Raw genomic sequence first — 19,554 nt, 5'->3', positions numbered from 1 at the left:
TGTTGAGACCCTAAAGCTAAGGAACTAATTCCCACCGAGCACTTGTCTAAACAGAAAATGCACTATGACTCTTTGCTTATCAGTCTATATGGACCCTCCTTGCGTATGGAGAACATATTCACCAGCTGGGTTCAAAATGCATACGTAGGAATGAAGAGAATAAGCAAGTCAAATGGCAGAAAGTTGGTCCCCCGATTTTTCTTTTTCCTTTTTCTTTTTTCTTTTTTAATGAATCAAGACGGATAAGATGGAATTGGTGGAGACGTGACAAATTAACATCACGCATGAAGCAGAGAGGTTCTCTCCCCAGCCCCTAGGCCTTATTCTTTTCTGCCTACCACATTTTGCATTGCAACTGTTTGTAATTTGTCCCACAAGAAAATGGATTGGGCCACCAGGAGGAATTTTCCGCTGGCCTACTTTGCTGCAGAGAAACTGAAGGAAGAAACAGTAGCAAAAGAAGCTCCAGCGTTGATGTTGTTGTCACCAGATTCTCAGGATTGTTAACAATCGGCCCATTCAACCAAGCTACAGGCCCAAGTCTGTCAACACGGGCGTGGAGTCCTTTGTCAAACTGATTTATTGTCTACGTCTGCCCTTGACAACAAATTACTGGTGAATAAATGAAGGCTTGGGGTCTTCAATTCTTCATAATAGTTGAAGTTGCTAAACTGAATGACTTGTTCTGTCTTTTAGTAAATAAAATAGTAAAACATTTAAATTGATGGTAGGCAACAAAAAACCATGATCTACTCAAATATTTATTCATTCATCGGAAGACAAAGCAATAAAATTTTCAGCTCAGCCAATTCAGTTTTGGTCAAACTGACAAATTAAAGGGTCCTTCAGAGATGAAATGAAATTAAAATGTTTATTTGGGTTGGGTTTGGAGGATGGGGTGGGGTGACAATATTGACAAATAGGGGTGTCAATGGACTGGTTTTGGATTGGATCCTGTCTAAACTAAAGTCAATTTGGATGGATTAGATGAAACAACAAGACATTGAATTGGACCACCCAAGATTTAATGGTCCAAAGCATTTATTGGATTGGATTGAACCCGGTCCATCCATAATGAATTTATATTGGATAGTGATAATATTTGATTCATTGATAAAAGATAAGAATATATGTATCAATGGATCAGATTTGGGTTAAAACCAATATAAATTAAAATAAATTGGACAGTCTAGACACTAAATTGGACTGGCTCAAAATAATCCAAAATATTTATTGGATTGGATTCGACCTGGTACATTTATAACGGACTCACATTGGACTGAAAATCCAATCTAATTGACACCCCTACTGACAAATAGTCAATGTCACTTGGCTGAGTAGATCTTTGTCAACCATCAATAAGTATGCTCCACGTGGCAATGAAGTTAGATCACCCTCAAAATGGTTTCTTCCATGAGTTAGGTTGGCTGGATCCATCATCATTCCTCGCCCTCTTCTCATCTTGTCATGTGGTAATTGTCAACCGGAGGCTCTAACTAACCTTTGTTTAAAAAGCCGTCGAACCGGTTGCGGACCGACAATAGGCAAAGTACTTGGTTGGGTAGTGGCCAGTGGGTTTGGTGGTTCAATCATAAAAAATCTGGGATCCAAGTTAGCTGTCCGGGTCAGTGATGCACTGGTTCAACAAAATGGTTTGAAATCAATTAATCAATTTTGTCCACACATTTTGACCAGTGGACCAATGTTGAACATCTGTATATGTATGGCACGAGAGATGCTATGGATTTTCCACATTTTGATTTGTGGTGACTAGAGCTGTTCATGTGATGATCAGATTTATACCCCTTCATTGGGTTGGGGTCTTATCTTCTATTGAATTTCAATCTACCTGTTCAAGATTAGTTGGAATAATTTTTTGGGCCACACCAACTATGCTTAATTTTCACCCCAAAAAAAATGCTTAATGGTATTCACTTTTCACATTTCAAGAAAACCTAAGCTTGCAGACAGCATGTTGGACGGTCTAACCAACTGGTTCATCCACTAAAATAATCATTATTGTCAACAGCCTACGTTATACGTTATTAGTGATTGTATATCGGAAATTTTTATAATATTTCGCATTAAAGATGTCATATGGTACATTCATTTTTCACATTTTATAATGAGTATTTTATGTTTCACAAAGTTACTTGACATTAAAGACTTTAACCATGTTAAAGATGTAAATGTAACATGTCAGTGATTGTTTACCTTTGAATTTTGTTGCACTAATTTCCTTAGAATGCATCATAAATTTTGCCACAACAATAACATATGATACACCCAAATCTAGAGATCAAATTTTCGAGTTTTTTTATTTTATTTTATTTTTATTTACCTCTCTTCATTCTCATTGTCACCTCAGTCGGTATCAGTAGAAATGGAGCTAAAATTCTTAATCAATTTTCTCTCTCTAATATATATAATTTTTGGATACTAAATTATAAGAAATTAAAAGATGCAAAGACTAAAACATTAGGAAGCCTAACTGTTTTACCGTTAAATACAAAATGCTCCAGCTCAGAAGTTTTAGTAGCTTGGGCTAACAGTAACAGGTGCGCTAAGAGTTAAGAGTATTGAGAGAGAAGACTTAGAAGAGGTCTGGTCGTTGATAGCAAAAGGAGACAGAGCCAAGGAAGGCATTGGGAAAGGTCCTGTTTCTTGAGTCACATTCACTACCAATGGTTTGGACATGGAAGCCATAGACCCATAATGTGGGTTTGCATTACTCGGTTAGTAAAACTGAACTAGTCCTTTGGCTCTCTTCATTTTTTGGATTCTGAATGGAGAAAGTTGGTCAATAGGAAGTTTCCATTGATCACTTTTCCATGTTTGTTTTTCACATTCATGTAGGACCCATGGAAGTGATACCCATCTCCCAGTGAATAACTTTTTCATTTAGTGGAAAATTTGATAAGATGTGTTGAAACAATTTTATTCATTCTAACAATGCATTTTATGGATAAAAGAATTATTGTATAATTTACCTACCCGAAAAATAAACACAAGTAAATGAAACGGCCCCTCTAATGTGGTTTTCATTGACTGCTTTTCCCATGTTTGTTTTTCACGTTCACCAAGTAAAAAATGAATAGGCCTTAATGTAATGAAAATGAAATGGCCCACCTTTGCATTGATGGCCCCCTCTAATGTCCAATCCATTTGTCCTATTGTTCCACTAGTTAAAAGGTGCTAACTAGCTTGCTGGTAAAATCTCTAGCTGATTGGAGTAGAGACTTGGGATTGAGTCCCCTCTTCACTTAGCTAGGAGTTTGGGGAGGTTTACCCCTTGTCCTATAGCCAATTACCAAACACAGAAAAGTTATAATTGCCCTCTCTTGTATGAATCACTTCCCTTCATGTTTTAGTGTCTAGATTGTGTCTTTTGATAAGAAAAATTGAATCAAATCTTTATCAATACCCAAAAGAAAGAGTAAATTAGTGTACTGAGGCAATAATACTTAGGTCCTTCAACTTTCATTTATATTAGAGAGCTACCTCGTATCAGATCTCTAGTGTAAGCTACCCTGTAATACCAAGGGGCAGTAATACTTAGGTCCTACTTTCATTTATATTAGAGAGCTACCTTCTTACCTTAGATTGGGACACTCCATTCCCTTAAAAATACTACCATGATTGTGTGCCGATTTAAACATTTCAAAAATCTAAAGTGCCGTTGTATCATTTTATGAGACCATGGGGTAGCCCATCCTACATACCCTAGTTGAAGCGGGGTTTGATCCCAAATCTTGCTATAACAAACCAAAGAACCTGTCCACTCAGTCTTCATTTATTGGTACCAAATCTTACTTGGTATTTTATTTATAAAATATTGATATTATTGTGAAAATATAGGAAATTTAATAGAATATGGAAAAACAAAATAGAAACTGCAGGAAATTGATAAAATTCAACAAAAGTTGAAATTAAAGAAAAGTTAAGAACTTGGAAAAAATACAAAAAAAAAAAAAAGAATAGGAAAAGACAAAAAACTAAAAATAAAAAAGAGAAACTTGCAAAAAATACAACAAAAAAGAGGAAAATACATAAAAGAAGAACTACAAAGAATACAACAAACAAGAAGAATAAAACACAAGAAAAAAGGAAATATAGAAAATACTAAAAATTGCAAAAAAGCTGAAATACAAAACAGCTGTGCATAGCACAACTCCCAGGTCCCAACTAGTAATACCCATAGTATTGAACATGGGAGATAGTCCCTAAAATATTTTCTTGCTAAAATATTTCAGTTACTAATCTTACCATCTTTATAGAACAAGTTTTTTTCCTATTTCTTTTGATGTAAATTGCACGAAAAAAATAAAGGGAGAATGATGGTTCAGCCAATGGCCAGAATTTGTAGACCCAAAGTACTGTTGGGGTAGGTGTCAGCTTGGAATTGATGCCAATTCATAGGCCGGGCATTGGTGCATAAAGTGTGGGTTGTTAACATTTTAGATGTTTATAGCTCTGCAGTGGAAATTAGAAATCTGTATTGGGCCTGCCCATACTTTTCCAAAAAATAAAAATTTCATCATAAAAGGAGTGAAGATATAACTCCAATAGTTTAGCTTAAAAAATTTCCCTCCATTTAAATGAAAAATTTGAAACCGATGTAGCTAAGTGGTATTTAATCTTTAGAATAACTAAGGTCTTAGTTTTAATTGTTAATCATCACTCTCAACTTAAATATATCCTCATGTTCCATAATTCTTTCTCTGCTGGGCTTTATGTGTGCATGAAAAAAGAGAGTTTTTGCCCACCTCAGTATATTTTTGGTGTAGCTTTTAGTTAGTCGGAAGTTTAAAAGACCAAAAAAATGGTTATTTATTGTTTGGTTATTTGCATAGATTGAAAGTCTCGAACACGAACTTATGAAAATATTGAAAATGTTAAAATTCGAAAAAGCTTTAAATAAAGTTTTTAATCTTTTTGCACCAAAAATAATCTTTTAAATATTTTTAATAATTCTATAGACTGCAATATAAATTAAACAGTTTTAATCTTTAAAGATAAGACTTCAAAAATTCAATATATTTTTTTTTATCTACTAAATTATTAAAAGATTTATATAAAATAGATTGCCAAACAGCCCCAAATCTTTGTAGGTGTTGAAGTATGTATGGGTGGTGTTGAAATATGAAAGCACAGGGCAGCAAAAGTTGAGGGAACCTGACATTACAGAAGGGTAGATGCATGCAATTTATGTAAATGTCAGTAGGGGGCAAGAAAAAGATGCGGGATCCACCAAATCCCACTGCGTTATCAAGAATATAAAAGTGTTTTAGTCATTGATTAATGCCTCCTATGACCATTGGTGCAGCAACGTAATTCAGTGCCAGAATATCTAGAAAATAATCAGGGGCATTTATGTAAATTAGTTTGTCAGACATAAAATAAAAGAAGACTGAAGAGGACAAAAGCAATACGCGAGGACGGTTCTCTCTCTCTCTCTCTGTTCTCGTCAACCCTCATCAATTTTCGCCTTGTCGAAGAAGCATGACCAGCTCCTCCGCCGCTTCTCGCAAGGTTCTACGGCCTTCTACTCTTATCGATGTTCTTCTCGTGCCGTGATCTCGCTTTAATTTTCGTTTTCTGAATCTATGTGTTCTTCATCACATATGTATCTTATTTTTTTTTTTTTGACAATTATGTTGAATTCCTGATTAGGCTTTGAGCAAGATCGCTTGCAACCGGCTCCAGAAGGAACTCGTTGAATGGCAGGCTAATCCTCCCTCAGGGTTCAAACACAAAGTCACCGATAATCTCCAAAGGTTAGGGTTAGGGTTATTGTACTCTCTATTTCTTACTTTGTTAATTTTGCTTTATTTGTTCAATGATTCCTAGATTAGTCGATTTGTTTTTTCGCTCTTTCCTTGATTTTGAGTCTTAAAATCCTTGTTTTTGCTGATTCAAAGGTGGGTTATCGAAGTTAATGGAGCCGCGGGAACTCTTTATGCTAACGAAACTTACCAGCTCCAAGTTGATTTTCCCGAGCATTACCCTATGGAAGCACCGCAGGTGGATATCGATCAACTTTGATATTTTTGTGGGTATTTTTTTATGTGATTTTCTTAATTTTTATACTTTTTCTTTGGTCGGATAGGTTATTTTTCTCCATCCTGCTCCTCTGCATCCACACATTTATAGCAACGGACATATATGTCTAGGTAACTTTTGGGGATTTTGTTTGCTTCCACATCCGATCATATTTATGCTGACTTGTTATTTACTCAGTCTGGCTTCTCTAAAATCTTTGATGCTTCGAAGCTTCGTTTTTGGTTTTGTGCTTGGTCTATTGCTTCATTCTCAAAGATACACATAATGAGTATATACTTTTCTTTCTATCTTTTTTTTTTTTTTCAGACTTCCTTGAATATTATTTGGCTTATATTTTATATGGTAACGGGACAATTTGTGCTTTGAATGGGTCATTTTTTATAATTGTGCTGATGCCGACTGTTTTTTTTTTTTTTTTCCATCTTTGAGTTTGTCCGTGATATGCTGTTAGTTGCCCTATTCCTCAGCGCTTCAGAAGTTTGTTGCATACCCATTATCCATTGTACAGTTAAGTTGTTATTACTGGTGTTTTTTTATTATTCTGCAGATATCCAAGTTTTAAGTAAACGAGAAAAGAAAAAGGTCCTGCAAAGAATTAATAGCACAATTCCCATTATGATTGTCAGTCCTTTTTAAGGTTCACAATTTAATATCAAAATGTGTCACATATAAAGTGGAAGGGAATGGAGATAAACCTCAACTGTATTCATGCTGTCATAATCAGTTAAATTGGTTACTGTTAATTAAATCAAAATTGATACAGTCAACATTAGAACCATTTCATATGTTGAGATGGTTTCTCTTTGGAATTTGCTAATGCTGCTCATTCATTTATCCTAATAAAAGATATTTTTAAAAGACACTTAAAGTTATAAAAACTTTTTTATAGGGATTCTGGATTTGTTTGGGCTTGCCTCAAGAGGCTTGGTACAAAGGGGGCTCATATAATCAAGAATGCATAATGTTTAACATCACATTGGCTATTTGAATTTTCATTTAAATATGTTTTACATGTTATGCTTTATGTATTTTAATTTGAGAAAATAGGTTTTTCAAAACATTTATTTTAAAATTTAAGTTTATATTTGTTAATTAATATTATATTTAACATTTTGCATTTTTTTTGAATTTCTTGTCATTTATTTATTTTTTTTGGGGTTCTTTTGAACTTTTTACTATTTTTTGCATTTTTTCCTTGCTTCAGAAAGGCGCATGCCTTGCCTTCCACCTCACACCTCAGGCGTAAAATGACCCTTTCATTTTTTTTTCTTTTAATTTTTTGATGAACAGTGGCCCTTGCACTTTTAAAACACTGACCTTCTCTAAAGTCTCAGAAGTTCATGGTATTTTTATTATTCTTCAAAGAAGATTTGATGTTGCTAAGATAAAGGCATTGGGAGAATGGACTACCCTTGTAATTTTGATCCCTAAGGAGATCCTCTCTTATGCTTGAATCAGGTAAGTGGATGAATCAAAGTGAATTAGTTATCAGCTGATTCAACCAAGATAAGTATGTAGTTTCTTTTATTGAGAGATAACCTGAAGATTTGCTAAAAGTTGAATCTAATTTGATTGAGAGGTACTCCTGGATAATTAATCTTGTAGAAAAATGAAGATAAAAAATGAAAATAAAAAACTTGGATGTATTGTATTCATGGAAATGATAGATTTCAATATAATGTTCTGCTTTTGGTGAACTTGGGAAATTATCAGGTTTTGTCATGATAAGATTTGTGAATTGAGTAGGGTAGTAACTTGGACAGGTTCAATTGTGCAACTTGAATTTTTTCATGGGTTCCACCGGGGTTTAAGGGCTAATATAGTTTGCTGTTGAGCCTAGAAGGTGAGGGCTTTGACCTGAGTAGGTTGGGATTGGGGTAAGTCAATAGTCCAATGTACTAATCTATATGTAGTACGAAATCTATGTACATGAAGCACTAAAGCAGTATATATGTGCAAACTTTTTAATTTTTTGATGTCTTCATATACTTTAAGTTGATTATTTTAGGGGAAAACCTGCCACTGTAGTATTTCTCTCTTTGTTATTCTGACAGCAACCTGAAATCAGACCAGCCAAGCCACTACGGTCCAACTAGATCCAGATCAACCCAACTGGGCCTGAGGAACCCTACTGAAGTTGTGTTAAAGCCTAGATTGGGTTGTTCTAGGGCTCACAAAGTCAGGTTTATCTTTGAGTTGGACTAGTCCTTGACTGAGATTTGATTCTTGTGGTTGGGCCTTGGCTACAGCTGGCTTTATATCCAATCCAAGTGACCCAAGTTGCATCCTTATTTGTGATAAATTATAAGTGCAACACTGTATTCGGAAATGGAACAAAAAACATTCTGAATGGAATGTTAATCTGAGATGAATAATTGTTAGTACACAGTTGCAAAGGAGTTTCCATGAGACACTCAAAATTTCCCCCTCAAAACAAAAAAGTAACAAAAGGAATGTGTTGCAAAGATCACTGTTTATACGGGAAGACTTCTTTATACGTCATTGTCTATGATGATTAGAAGTTTCAAAATCTAATCTAGTGTATCATATAGACTAAAAATTGTGATAATGAATGTGAATCTGGGTGAACGTCACGATATTGGCACAATTTTCTCCCTATCCCACTCCCCATCAAAAAGATAAAAGGGGTTCTCTTTCATTTGTGGATAATTCAAGTGTCTTCATCTCATTGGTGACCTTTTAGGTAAGAACTAGTCTAGTGCTTCTTTGCACCAATCCTATACCTCTCCCCTGTCTGTTCACTCTTAGTGAGTCTAGCTGTTGAAGGTTGACTAGGTTCTTTTTTGTTTTAGTTTACTTTTAATTGAAGTTGTTTGGAATGAGGTTCTCTTGCAATGTAGCAAGGTTTTATCTAGTTGAAACTTGCAATTATGGGGCGAGGATATAATTTTCTGGTCAATACTGCTCAATTGAGGATGACTGTTAACTGTTCTGCCTCGGCTGAATATATTTGTGTATGTTCACTCGACTTGTTTCAGCATTGGAATCATTTTCATCATAAGATTTAGTGATTGAGTACCTACCATTTTCTAGTCCGTTGCTTGTCTTCAAGAATCTTTCTTTTTTTTTTTCTTCAATTTGCAGATCAAGGATAGCCATTGTTGCTATTTAAAATCTCTCTCTCTCTCTCTCTCTCTCTCTCTCTCTCTCTCAGCACACAAACAACCCACACCACTTTGAGCATTAATATTGACGGCTTACCCTTTTTCAGAAATTTGTATGGTTAATTAATTGCACTTTCTCCTTTATTTGAAACAGATATTCTGTATGATTCTTGGTCTCCAGCGATGACTGTAAGTTCAATCTGTATTAGCATTCTCTCGATGCTATCAAGCTCAACCGTGAAGGTTTGAATGAACTGCATTAGGATTTGCAATTGCTTAGTGTATTTTAAGTCGAGATTGATTTGTGATGGATTTTGGTTTTGGTTGCAGCAACGCCCAGCAGATAATGATCGCTACGTGAAAAACTGTAGGAATGGTAGATCTCCCAAGGAGACAAGATGGTGGTTCCATGATGATAAAGTGTGATGATTAAATAATTTGACAACTACAACATCTTCCTGTTGGGTGATCGTCGGATAAAGAAAACTAATAGGTATCATTTTCATCTGAAAGAAGAAGAAAAAAAAAATAGAATTAAAAAAAAAACAATTGTGAAAGAAAAGGCACTTGCAACGGCCTCATGAGAAGTACGCGGGTAAGGAGCAAAGAGCTGCCGTAAAGTTGTAATTTCTGGTAATTTGTAAAGGAAGAGGAGGGGGGTGTTAATCTGTCGTGAAGGGAACAATAAACAAACAAGTTTATGGTGTTCTGGGTATCTTTTGTCTCTTCCATATTTGTGTTGAGTATTGTAGCTCCTACTTGTATGTTCATGATATCACCTTGCCATCTGTTTTCTTATTGACTTTTAGAATCTGAATATCAATTTGTAAATGTCCACGGCCCGACTAGGTAGACACGCTGCTGGGTCCGGAAAGAGATGCTGTCGGAAGGAACTCACTTTGCCAGTTGCCACAGGCAGGCCCATAGCTAGTCTGGTGCTGTATTGCAAAACTCTTGCTCTTAGTCTTCTTAGCTGTTAGCTGAACACGTAAATTCGGGAGCCCAGACAATTTATGTTTTCTGCTTGTAATGGACTCGGCTGCCTGTGGTATGCACTCGAGACTCCAGTGACTTCAGTCCCGATCCCGAACAGAACGAATTTGGGAACAAGTTGATGGGGGACAGGTCTTACCCCTGAGAGTTTTGGTGGGAGGGCTGAAAAGGCTGCCGTGTAAGTCCATTGGTTTTGCGCTCTGTTTTTCCAAGTAAAAGACATATATATTTTCTTAATAATTATTCATAATTTTTTAAAAAAATTATACATTTTATATAGAAAATTAACATATTTTATTATAGAAAAAGAAGTTGAAGAAGTGGAAGAAGAAAATATGATCTTTCAAGCATGCAGTGTTTATAAAGTAAATAGAATAGGCAATGTAATGAAGTACCACATATGCTAGCTTATAAAGTATATAAAGGGGCTGGTGACACCACCCAGGGGAATGTGTATTTAGAACCTGTTTTCCTTGTTAATGAAGTAGCTTTGTGTGTGTTTAAAAAAATAACTATGATCACTCGTTTATTTAAGTTGATGGCCCATTCTACGTCGGCATACACAATGTTTCAACTAACAGTGCTTAGTTTTGATCTTTCTAGCATACATAGTGCTTAGTTTAATATTATGTAAATATAGATTGAAAATAAATAATTTCTTTCTTTTTTTGTTTTTGACCAGTCAACAATATCTTTTGGAATTTTTGCATAAAAATTAAAGAAGTTTAGCAAATTGGCAACTTTGGTTATGTTTTCAAATAAATTGCAAAACAAGTTATCCGTACAAAAATCTAAACTTTTTTGACAAAATTGCCCCTCCCTTAAATTTCGTGAGCTTTTGCTATGTTATTTCCCCACTTCCTACTCTCTAACTCTTCTCATCCTTTGGCCATGGTTATTTGGCAAAATTTTCATGTGGAAAGATAGGCAAGAACTTGCCGCTTTCTTGTTCTCCTCTCTGTAATTTGATCTGTTTCATAAGCAAGAAGAGCTTCCAGCATTCTTGTTCTCCTCTCTACTACAAAAGCCTCTCTCTCTCTCTCTCTCTATGATTAGTATTTGATTGAAGTTGGTTAGTATACTGGTGCGTACTAGCCATTGGCAAAGCAAACATGCATCCGCCTTGAGTTCTGCTATCCAATTTTGATCGAGTGAGTTATATCAGAAAACCTAGCTGAAATAAATGAATCCACAAATCCTAATCTTCTTTAATTTTTATGCAAAAATTCCAGGTTCTGTTTACAATTCAAAGTCGGGGTCTTATTTAGTTGTATCATAGAGAACGTATTTCTAACTTGGATGTTTAATTAGTAGGCTTTCAACATTTGGATTTCTAGTTATTGTGTCTCTACATGCATTTCCACAATAAATTTTACAAATATAGAAAATCCAATATCAAGGATATTTGTTCCAACTCAAATATACCATTATTAATTTCTCCAAACCTGCTAATTGTATAATTTCATCAATATATAAGAGAAATTATGAAGGGAAAGGTAGTAAAAAATAGAAAAGCTGACTTTACAAATTATATGGTTGAGAGTAAAAGGCAAAAATTGAACACTCCTTTAGCAAAAAGTTTCCATGGATATGATCTTAAGTAGAAGACAGATTCTTAACAGATTTAAGGGCTTACCTTGGAATGTTAATAGTTTTGGTGAATTGATTATGACTCAGATCTAATATTGAACAAGGCAACAGAAAATCTACAAGAATCAGTCCAAATAAGCAAAATATAAGAATGATAGAAAACCTGAAAGAGAGTGAAATTGAAAGATCAGAATATCTTTTCATTGTTTTATGCCTCTGTTGTCTCTATGATATTTTTCTAAGTTGAGCCAAAGCTTTGATCACCTACCCTTCCTATTTCACATGTTACAATCTATCCAGGTAGCATAGCTCCCCCAATACAAATTATCCATGCCTGTCCCTTCCATAACCAAATGCATATGCTAGCACATTTGTAGATGATTCTGACCCACTAAATAAGTTCGCCCTATTTGAGTAAGAGATTTTACCTCTTTAAGTGAATGACAATACATTCTTGGGCCTTCCTTTTTAATGACTATGTACGGATACTCATTTTTACATTGTCATATCCAAAGGGAACGATGGAATTTGAGCTCTTAGAGTGGGCATAGCTCTACACTTATATGCATCCTCTGGCTCTCATCTGATTCTACAACCCATATGGGTATGGATAGAGTATGGTATTAGGCTATACCCAACCTTCCTGACCCACATTATGTGGGAAAGCATATGAACTTTATGTATTATGTGTTGAGTTAAAAAATATTTTGAATTTTATGTGAAGGATAATTGATAGATTATGTGTTTTTTAACATGTTTTAATCAAATAATTAGAATTTGCAAAACACTCTTCAAACCTGCCGCATTACCATCCCTAGGTAGCATAGCATGAAGTTGTTATTCATCCAATCAGTGTGAAGGATTTATTTATTTATTTTACAAATTTCTTCATATATGAATAAATTTGGACCATTAACAAATTTAGACACCACCCAACAATAAACAAATCGAATGGTGTTTAACAGATTTAGATAACATTTGGCAATGAACATATCAGATGGTGTTTAACAAAGTTAGACACCCTCCAAAATTAAACAGAGCACATCACCTTTTTGAAAATTTCAATTATTAGATTGTAGCAAACATCGATCAACCATATGATCTCATAGTATTTTCACCCTCAAATACGTCTAAAACCAATAGACCACAAAGTTGTATATGATTCTCATAGGTACTTAGACCATCTAGTATATAATATACTAGATGGTGTTTAAATGATTTAGGTAGCATCCGACAAAACACATACCAGATTGTGTTTTTTAGACTTAGAAACCAACCGCATTGCACAGGCCAAATGATTACTTTCAATTTTGAGTTATCAATTATAGTTACAATAATTTATTATGCAAGTGATCTAACACACTCAAATTCTTTTAAAACGGAACAAACCAGATGGTTGTATATGAGAATAATAGATGCATAGACCATTCAGTATGCATAAGACCAGATGTTGTACTATAGACTTACAAACCATGCGACATTACATAGGTTGTTTTTTTTGGTAAATACAGGTTGAATGATTGCTTGCAATTTTGAGTCATCAATTAGAGTTGCAATTGTAGTCATCATTCATCTAAAGCCCATCAAACCATAAGGTTGTATATGATTTTTATAAGTGTACAGACCATCTGATATAGCGAAAAGACTGGACAGTGTTTTATAGACTTAGAAACCACCCGGCATTAAACATATTGGATGATTGCTTGCAATTTTGAAACATCATTACAGTTGCAAGAATTTATCCCCAGATGATCTAGTTTTAGTTACACTATCAAATATATTTGGAACCCAATAAACCACATCATTCTGTATGGTTCTCATATGTATATATACCATTCGGTATAGGGCATGTCGAATGGTGTTTTGCAGACTTAGCAACCATTTGGCATCACAACGTCTAGATGGTCTATTGCAGTTTTGAATCATCAATTGTGATTGTAAATATCTATCATTGAGGTGATAAAATAGTATTTGCACCCTCAAATTCATATAAAGTCCAACAAATCATAAGGTTGTGTATGATTCTCACAAGTGAATAGACCATCCGGTTATACCGGATGATGTTTTATAGACTTATAAACCATTTGAGATTACATAGGTTGGATGATTGCTTACAATTTTGAGTCATCAATAATAGTTGCAATCATCTAGTACGCATCTGATAAAATAATTGATAAACCCTCAAATTCATCCAAGACCCACTAGACCATTAGTTTGCATATGATTTTTACATGTGTACAAACCATCTGGTATACTGAAGACTGAATGGTGTTTTATACTATCAAATGCATCTAGAACCCAATGGACTACATGATTTTGTATTATTATCATGTGTACAGACCATCTGGTATAGGCAGCCTGGATGGTGTTTTACAGACTTAAAAAACCATTCGGCACTGAACATACCGTATGGTTTTTAGCATATTTTTCCAAAAAAGGTGTTAATGGTATAAACCATTTGGTAAAATTGGAAATACATATACAAAGGTTGGAATGGATATAGGATAAGTATAATCCATATTAAATAAGAAAAACAAAATGTTTCTTAGAATGCCAAGCATTTGTAAAATTAGTTACATTTGTCTATATTTCGAACCAAAATAGATTTAATTGATGACAAAATTCATTTAAGAGTCCATTGTGTTTTCCTTTTGGGTTAACTTTTGAGCTCATACCCTCTTTTGTATGTGAAGTAGCAAGATCAACAACACGATTACAAACTTTTTCTTCTTTTGTCTTGCATGTGTTGGATTATTCAATGAAGGCTCAGGTTCATTATATACTTTATTGTTAGTTGTGGATACAACTGCCAATGAAACAATAACATCCAATGCTTCATGAACATATTGCCTAAGATTGTGTTCAAATTTTGCAAGCGGGAATAGCGTAGGGAGAAGACACTTCAAATGTCTATTGTTGAAGCAAAATATAATAAATGTCAATTTGTTATTTAAGAAAATAAAGATCCAAATTACTAAATAAGCTACTAAGTTAAAGTAACATGAAAATTTATTTTATTGCCATGTCATGTAATTGAGCTTGCAAAGACTACGTTTTCTCATCATAAACTTGATTTTCATAGTTCATACTTGATGGTCTATGAAGATGATGAATTCGTTTGTATGAAATCCGATTAAACCATTCTTTATAGTCACTTGAAGTGGAACCACCAACTACTTGAATAGGTACATCTAAATCATGGGTAATGCCATTTTCCAAGGTATTCCACATGGGTCTATCAGTTTTGAGCAGAGATGCAATTTTAGGATTGTCACTGTTGCACATGATGTTATGTTGATTCATCACCTATCACCTACTACCGTGGTGAGGATTTAGGAGGGGGATATATGCATTCCATGGGATCTATGTCTTGTGCATCTTAGAACCATGAAAATTAAGACCCAGACCTACTTCAAGGGACACATGTTAGTTCAATTTTAAAGTGTGATAATGGAGTGGAGGATGGTGGTGGTGGTTTAGGTATAATAGCTTGGGAGACAAGTTGGGTTTTCTAATTTTATTGGCTTTCAGCAACACAATGTAGTACGTCTAAGCATTAAACCTATTCAAGTAATCAGACATCAAAGGATCTATAGGACCATAGATATATCCATTGGTATCAGATAATTTAGTAGAAAGTTCAGATAGAGGTTGTACCAAGGAGAGCCAGACAAAAATTACAAAACAAAATTTAGATTTTCCAGTACCTTAGCAAAAATTGGAGTCAGCAAATAGAGATCCAAGCCCTTATGCCAAGTCCATAAATAAAGCCAAATTTACTAAAACTCCAAAAAGTCAACAAACAGTGTTGGCTCCAGCTATCCAGGGCCTAAGAGAGATGATCTGGATATATGGACCTAATCATTGATGAATTGTATATGGCGTATGGTTCTACCATTATTCGCTTCTAAATTTGTTTCTTTCTTTTAGATAAAAAACCCTTCTATACATGATTTGAATTTTTTGTTGTCTCCTTTACATCCTACATCACATGTTTATCTTAATGCATAGTAAGGTAATATCCATCCTAATTAAACCATTCCTACAAACTCTTGTGGAACCACATGGTTTAGACTTTATCATTGGATTTTGTGATTTATCCTAGTTGTAGGATTAGTCAAGTATAATAATGAAATGTCACCGTGTTACCATGTTAAGATAAGAAAAGAGGGGATAGGTTCCTAGATCCCTCCATGTTTCGCATGGTCTTTGTTGTGGAAAAATAAGAAATTGAGTTGGGTTGGATGACTCGGATCCACTAACACTCACCATATTCACTGAAAAGAAAAGAAAAAAAAAAAAACTATTTCTTGATAGGTCAAGCAGGAGTGGTTGAATTATATATATAGTATGAAGATGAAAACCAAAATCAAGAGAGTAACGCTGGGGTTATAAGACAACCAAAGATTAGGAATAACTAGCATATATTCATATAAGTATGTCCTATGCAAGACAATAACTCAATAATGTTTTTAGAACACAAAAATGCTTTCTAGCACCCCGAAGGGATTGCCTGAAGAAAGGAAATTCAAAGGAGAAGTTCTTAAATAATGCTTCTTTATAATTATACACTGTAGAGATCAAATCATGAATACGAATTTAACATTAACATTTAAAAAATATATATACCGTTGCTATAGGAGATACAAGGGATTCCTAGTAAATCTGAATTCACGAATGAGTGAAACAGCTGTAGAAACCCTATTTCTTTTTAGGGGACAAAATTATATAAAACTCTGTATGAAGCTCTTGAAAACTAGTGTGTAAATTGATGAAAATCGAAAAGGGCAAACGAATTGTACTTAGCTCCAAGAAGAATATGACATTATCAACTTCAATAAAATAGTAACCAAAGAATGAGAGAGAGAGAGAGAAAGAGGACAATGAGAGAGTTAAAGGCTTTTTTTGCTTATGACGATTATCAAATTATAAAGAGAGGAATGAGAAAGCTAAAGGTTCTTCTTGCTTTTCTTTCCACATGAAGATTTTTCACTAGAGGGCCTCGTTTGTCTCTCCTTGCGAGAAAAAATACAGCTAAACAACCATGGTCGAAGGTTGTCAAAGAGTAGAAAGCGGGAAATAACAGAGCAAAAACACTCGAAAGTGATGTTTTGCAATTTATTTGAAAAACATAACAGAAGTTAACAATATTGTAAACATCTTTAATTTTTTTTTCTTTTTTTCTTTTTGCAAAAAGTCCATTTCTTTTTCATCTTTTGCTTATGCAGTTTTCTCTTCATGGAAAAAGAAACTTTTGTCATTGAGTGTAAAGATGGAAAGAACTATTAAGGATGCAAGAGCTAGTCACGTTGAACCACTCCCCTAATGCCAAGGCTTTTTTAACTGATATGACCAACTGATCAAACCGAGAAATCAACTAAATTGAGAAATCCAGTTTGGGTTGTTTTTTCACATGTTCTCAATTAGTTTCGAGTAACCCAAACATATCGGTTTGATTGGACAACTTACATACAACCGAATCGAATCCGTGAACAACCCTAATACCTGATCACCTTTATTCAAAATATTTTATGTATATTGATGTTTTGAATGGTTAAAAAAAGGAAAATATCTTATGTATATCAATATTTTATGTATATTGATGGGATTGAATTAGTGCAAAGCCCGTTTGAATGCCCATTATATCCTTGCATTGGGAATTGATGAGGGGTGATTTGGCTCGACCTACCAATAAGCAGACACTTGGATGCGACCAGTTGATTCGACATTGACAAAACACTTCCTGCCATCTCAGCAGGACAGATCACTTCGGGTACCTCAGGCACCTCGGTCAGGACCAAGGACCAAGTAGTTCGTTATGACCCGATTTGCCAAGGTGACACGTAGCAGACTTCTAGAAGCAAGCCAACTATCTCTGGGCTCTTTGGGATCATGCTGCACAACGGCAAGACTTATCCTCATCTCGCCCAAATCAGGCGGACTTGATAAGCCTTATCGACTATCATGAACCTCCTGGTGCAAAACAGACTCCTAACAACACAGGCGGAAGATTTCGGAGATGTTTCATGAGACCTACGGTAGCTCACCTATATAAGGGCATCTACACCAGTGACACAAGGTACGCGCGATTATTTATATACGGATACAAATATATATATATATATATATATATATATATATATATATATATATTATGATTTCAAAATGTTTGCAAAAGGGTTTTAATTCCTGGGATCCATGTGAGCAAATAGGGCATCACTATTTCTTGTAGCCGAGGGAGAGGTCCTCTCTTGTCGGGCAGTGTATGATCATTATGGGCTGAGAGGTTAAGTGTAAGACCATTGAGGGTAATACCTGATGGGCTAATCTTGCATATGTCCACAATCTCTGGGTTTTTATAAGGTGGCTTGGCCCAGGGACCACTTAGTGTAAGTGTTGGGCCCATTAGGAGCCCATGTGATGGCTCAGGGGGAGCACTGTCCATAACAGTGTATTCGGTTAGGTCTTGTAACAAAGACTGTGCTGAACCCATGTGGCTGATGTGTAGGTCAATGTTTGGGTCCCACGCCATACAAAGAAGCCCAACTAGGCAGCAATTTGGAAGCATACTGAGCACTAAGACTTCATGGGCCTAAAGCCCATTTCGAGCTGGGCTGATTTGATCAGTTAAATTAAGGGGCGGATTTGAGATTAGATTAGCAGATAGGATAGGGTCTTAACCCTATCCACTCAGAGAGTCTAGATCTAAATGAGATTTAGATATGAAAACCTCCTAACAAGATTAGGAGAGGGCTGATTTAATCTGTAGATAAGATAAGAGTCTATCCTTATCACTTAAGGGGAATTCATATCTAAATATGATTTGGATCAACAACTCCTAATGGGATTAGGAGCTGATCCCTTTAAAATTAGAAAAGGAGGAGGGGGCAATAGCCTCGTGTATCAACACATCCTCAATTTCAGAGCAAGAGTTACAGAAGAGAGAACATAACATCCAGTGAGATTGCGCTATTTTCTCCTTGCCGTCTCCTTCCTGTTATCGCCATAACTACCAGTTCGATCTCTTCTTCAAGCAGGAGCGATCAAGATCAGATCTTGATATCAACCTTTGGGGAAAGGCTGATTTGAAGTTGTGCTCACAGCCTCCAGCGAATTCTTGCGAAGGGTTCAGTTCGTTGGATGAGAGCACTGCTGATTCTGCTCCAACATTAAATGTGTCATCTTCAGTGGGAGCAGTCTTTGGAGTCCTTCTTTGGGCGTGAACACTTTCGTTGGGAGATACTGTTTCTCCATTTCAGGTATATCCCTCTCCTGCTTCTGGTTTCAAATTTGGTTCGATTTAGGGTTCAAGATTGATCATTGAAAATGCAGATTTTCTAAAACAGGGAATGTGATTCTCAGATGAGGGGAGATGAAATTTTTGAAAATTTCCCAACCTTCCTGCAGGGTTTGACCATTCATATGATGGATCTCTCATTCCCTCACATTTTACTAATGGCATCATCAAACAACACCTGAAATAGTATTGAGATGACAGTCACCGAGGGGCTGGACCAACGTGCATTTAACCTAGAGATCCTCCCTATGTGACCATTGGTCAGTTTACCATCCCCCTCACCATCCCAAGGGTATTGACAATTTAGAGCCAAACGTTCGTCACCCAGTCGGTCAGCGCACCCCTGCCCCATGTGAGCGCCGCTCTCCCAACTGCAGAGCCCTCTGTGGTTCCTGTTGGGATAGAAGCTCGGCAATTCCATGAGCTTGTGTAGAGCGTCTGACTCATGCAACTGCAGATGCAACAGGTATAGTAGTTCTAGCACTA

The 19,554-nt window shown here is 35.5% G+C and overlaps 1 protein-coding gene across 2 annotated transcripts in view; it reads left to right on the top strand.

Annotated features, from left to right (window-relative positions):
- LOC148876485 (putative ubiquitin-conjugating enzyme E2 16) overlaps nucleotides 1-9,958 on the top strand; it is a 36,086-nt gene extending 26,128 nt beyond the window's left edge. Inside the window, exons 2-7 of one of the 2 annotated variants that reach the window (XM_088966976.1) lie at nucleotides 5,466-5,532; nucleotides 5,674-5,777; nucleotides 5,922-6,024; nucleotides 6,110-6,173; nucleotides 9,343-9,431; nucleotides 9,519-9,958. In XM_088966976.1, the coding sequence (XP_088823102.1) occupies nucleotides 5,503-5,532; nucleotides 5,674-5,777; nucleotides 5,922-6,024; nucleotides 6,110-6,173; nucleotides 9,343-9,431; nucleotides 9,519-9,614 (486 nt within the window). In that variant the 5' untranslated portion in view covers nucleotides 5,466-5,502 and the 3' untranslated portion in view covers nucleotides 9,615-9,958. Of the gene's footprint in view, nucleotides 1-5,167; nucleotides 5,533-5,673; nucleotides 5,778-5,921; nucleotides 6,025-6,109; nucleotides 6,174-9,342; nucleotides 9,432-9,518 lie in introns of those variants that run through there. The other variant, XM_088966974.1, reaches the window with a different exon arrangement.
- Nucleotides 9,959-19,554: the final 9,596 nt, after the last annotated feature.

The sequence above is a fragment of the Nelumbo lutea genome, chromosome 1, assembly GCF_056320005.1.
Source record: "Nelumbo lutea isolate HS-2025 chromosome 1, American lotus-T2T, whole genome shotgun sequence".
NCBI lineage: Eukaryota > Viridiplantae > Streptophyta > Magnoliopsida > Proteales > Nelumbonaceae > Nelumbo > Nelumbo lutea.
Note: the sequence above shows the minus strand (reverse complement) of the source record. Positions and strands in the feature narration are given on the sequence as shown.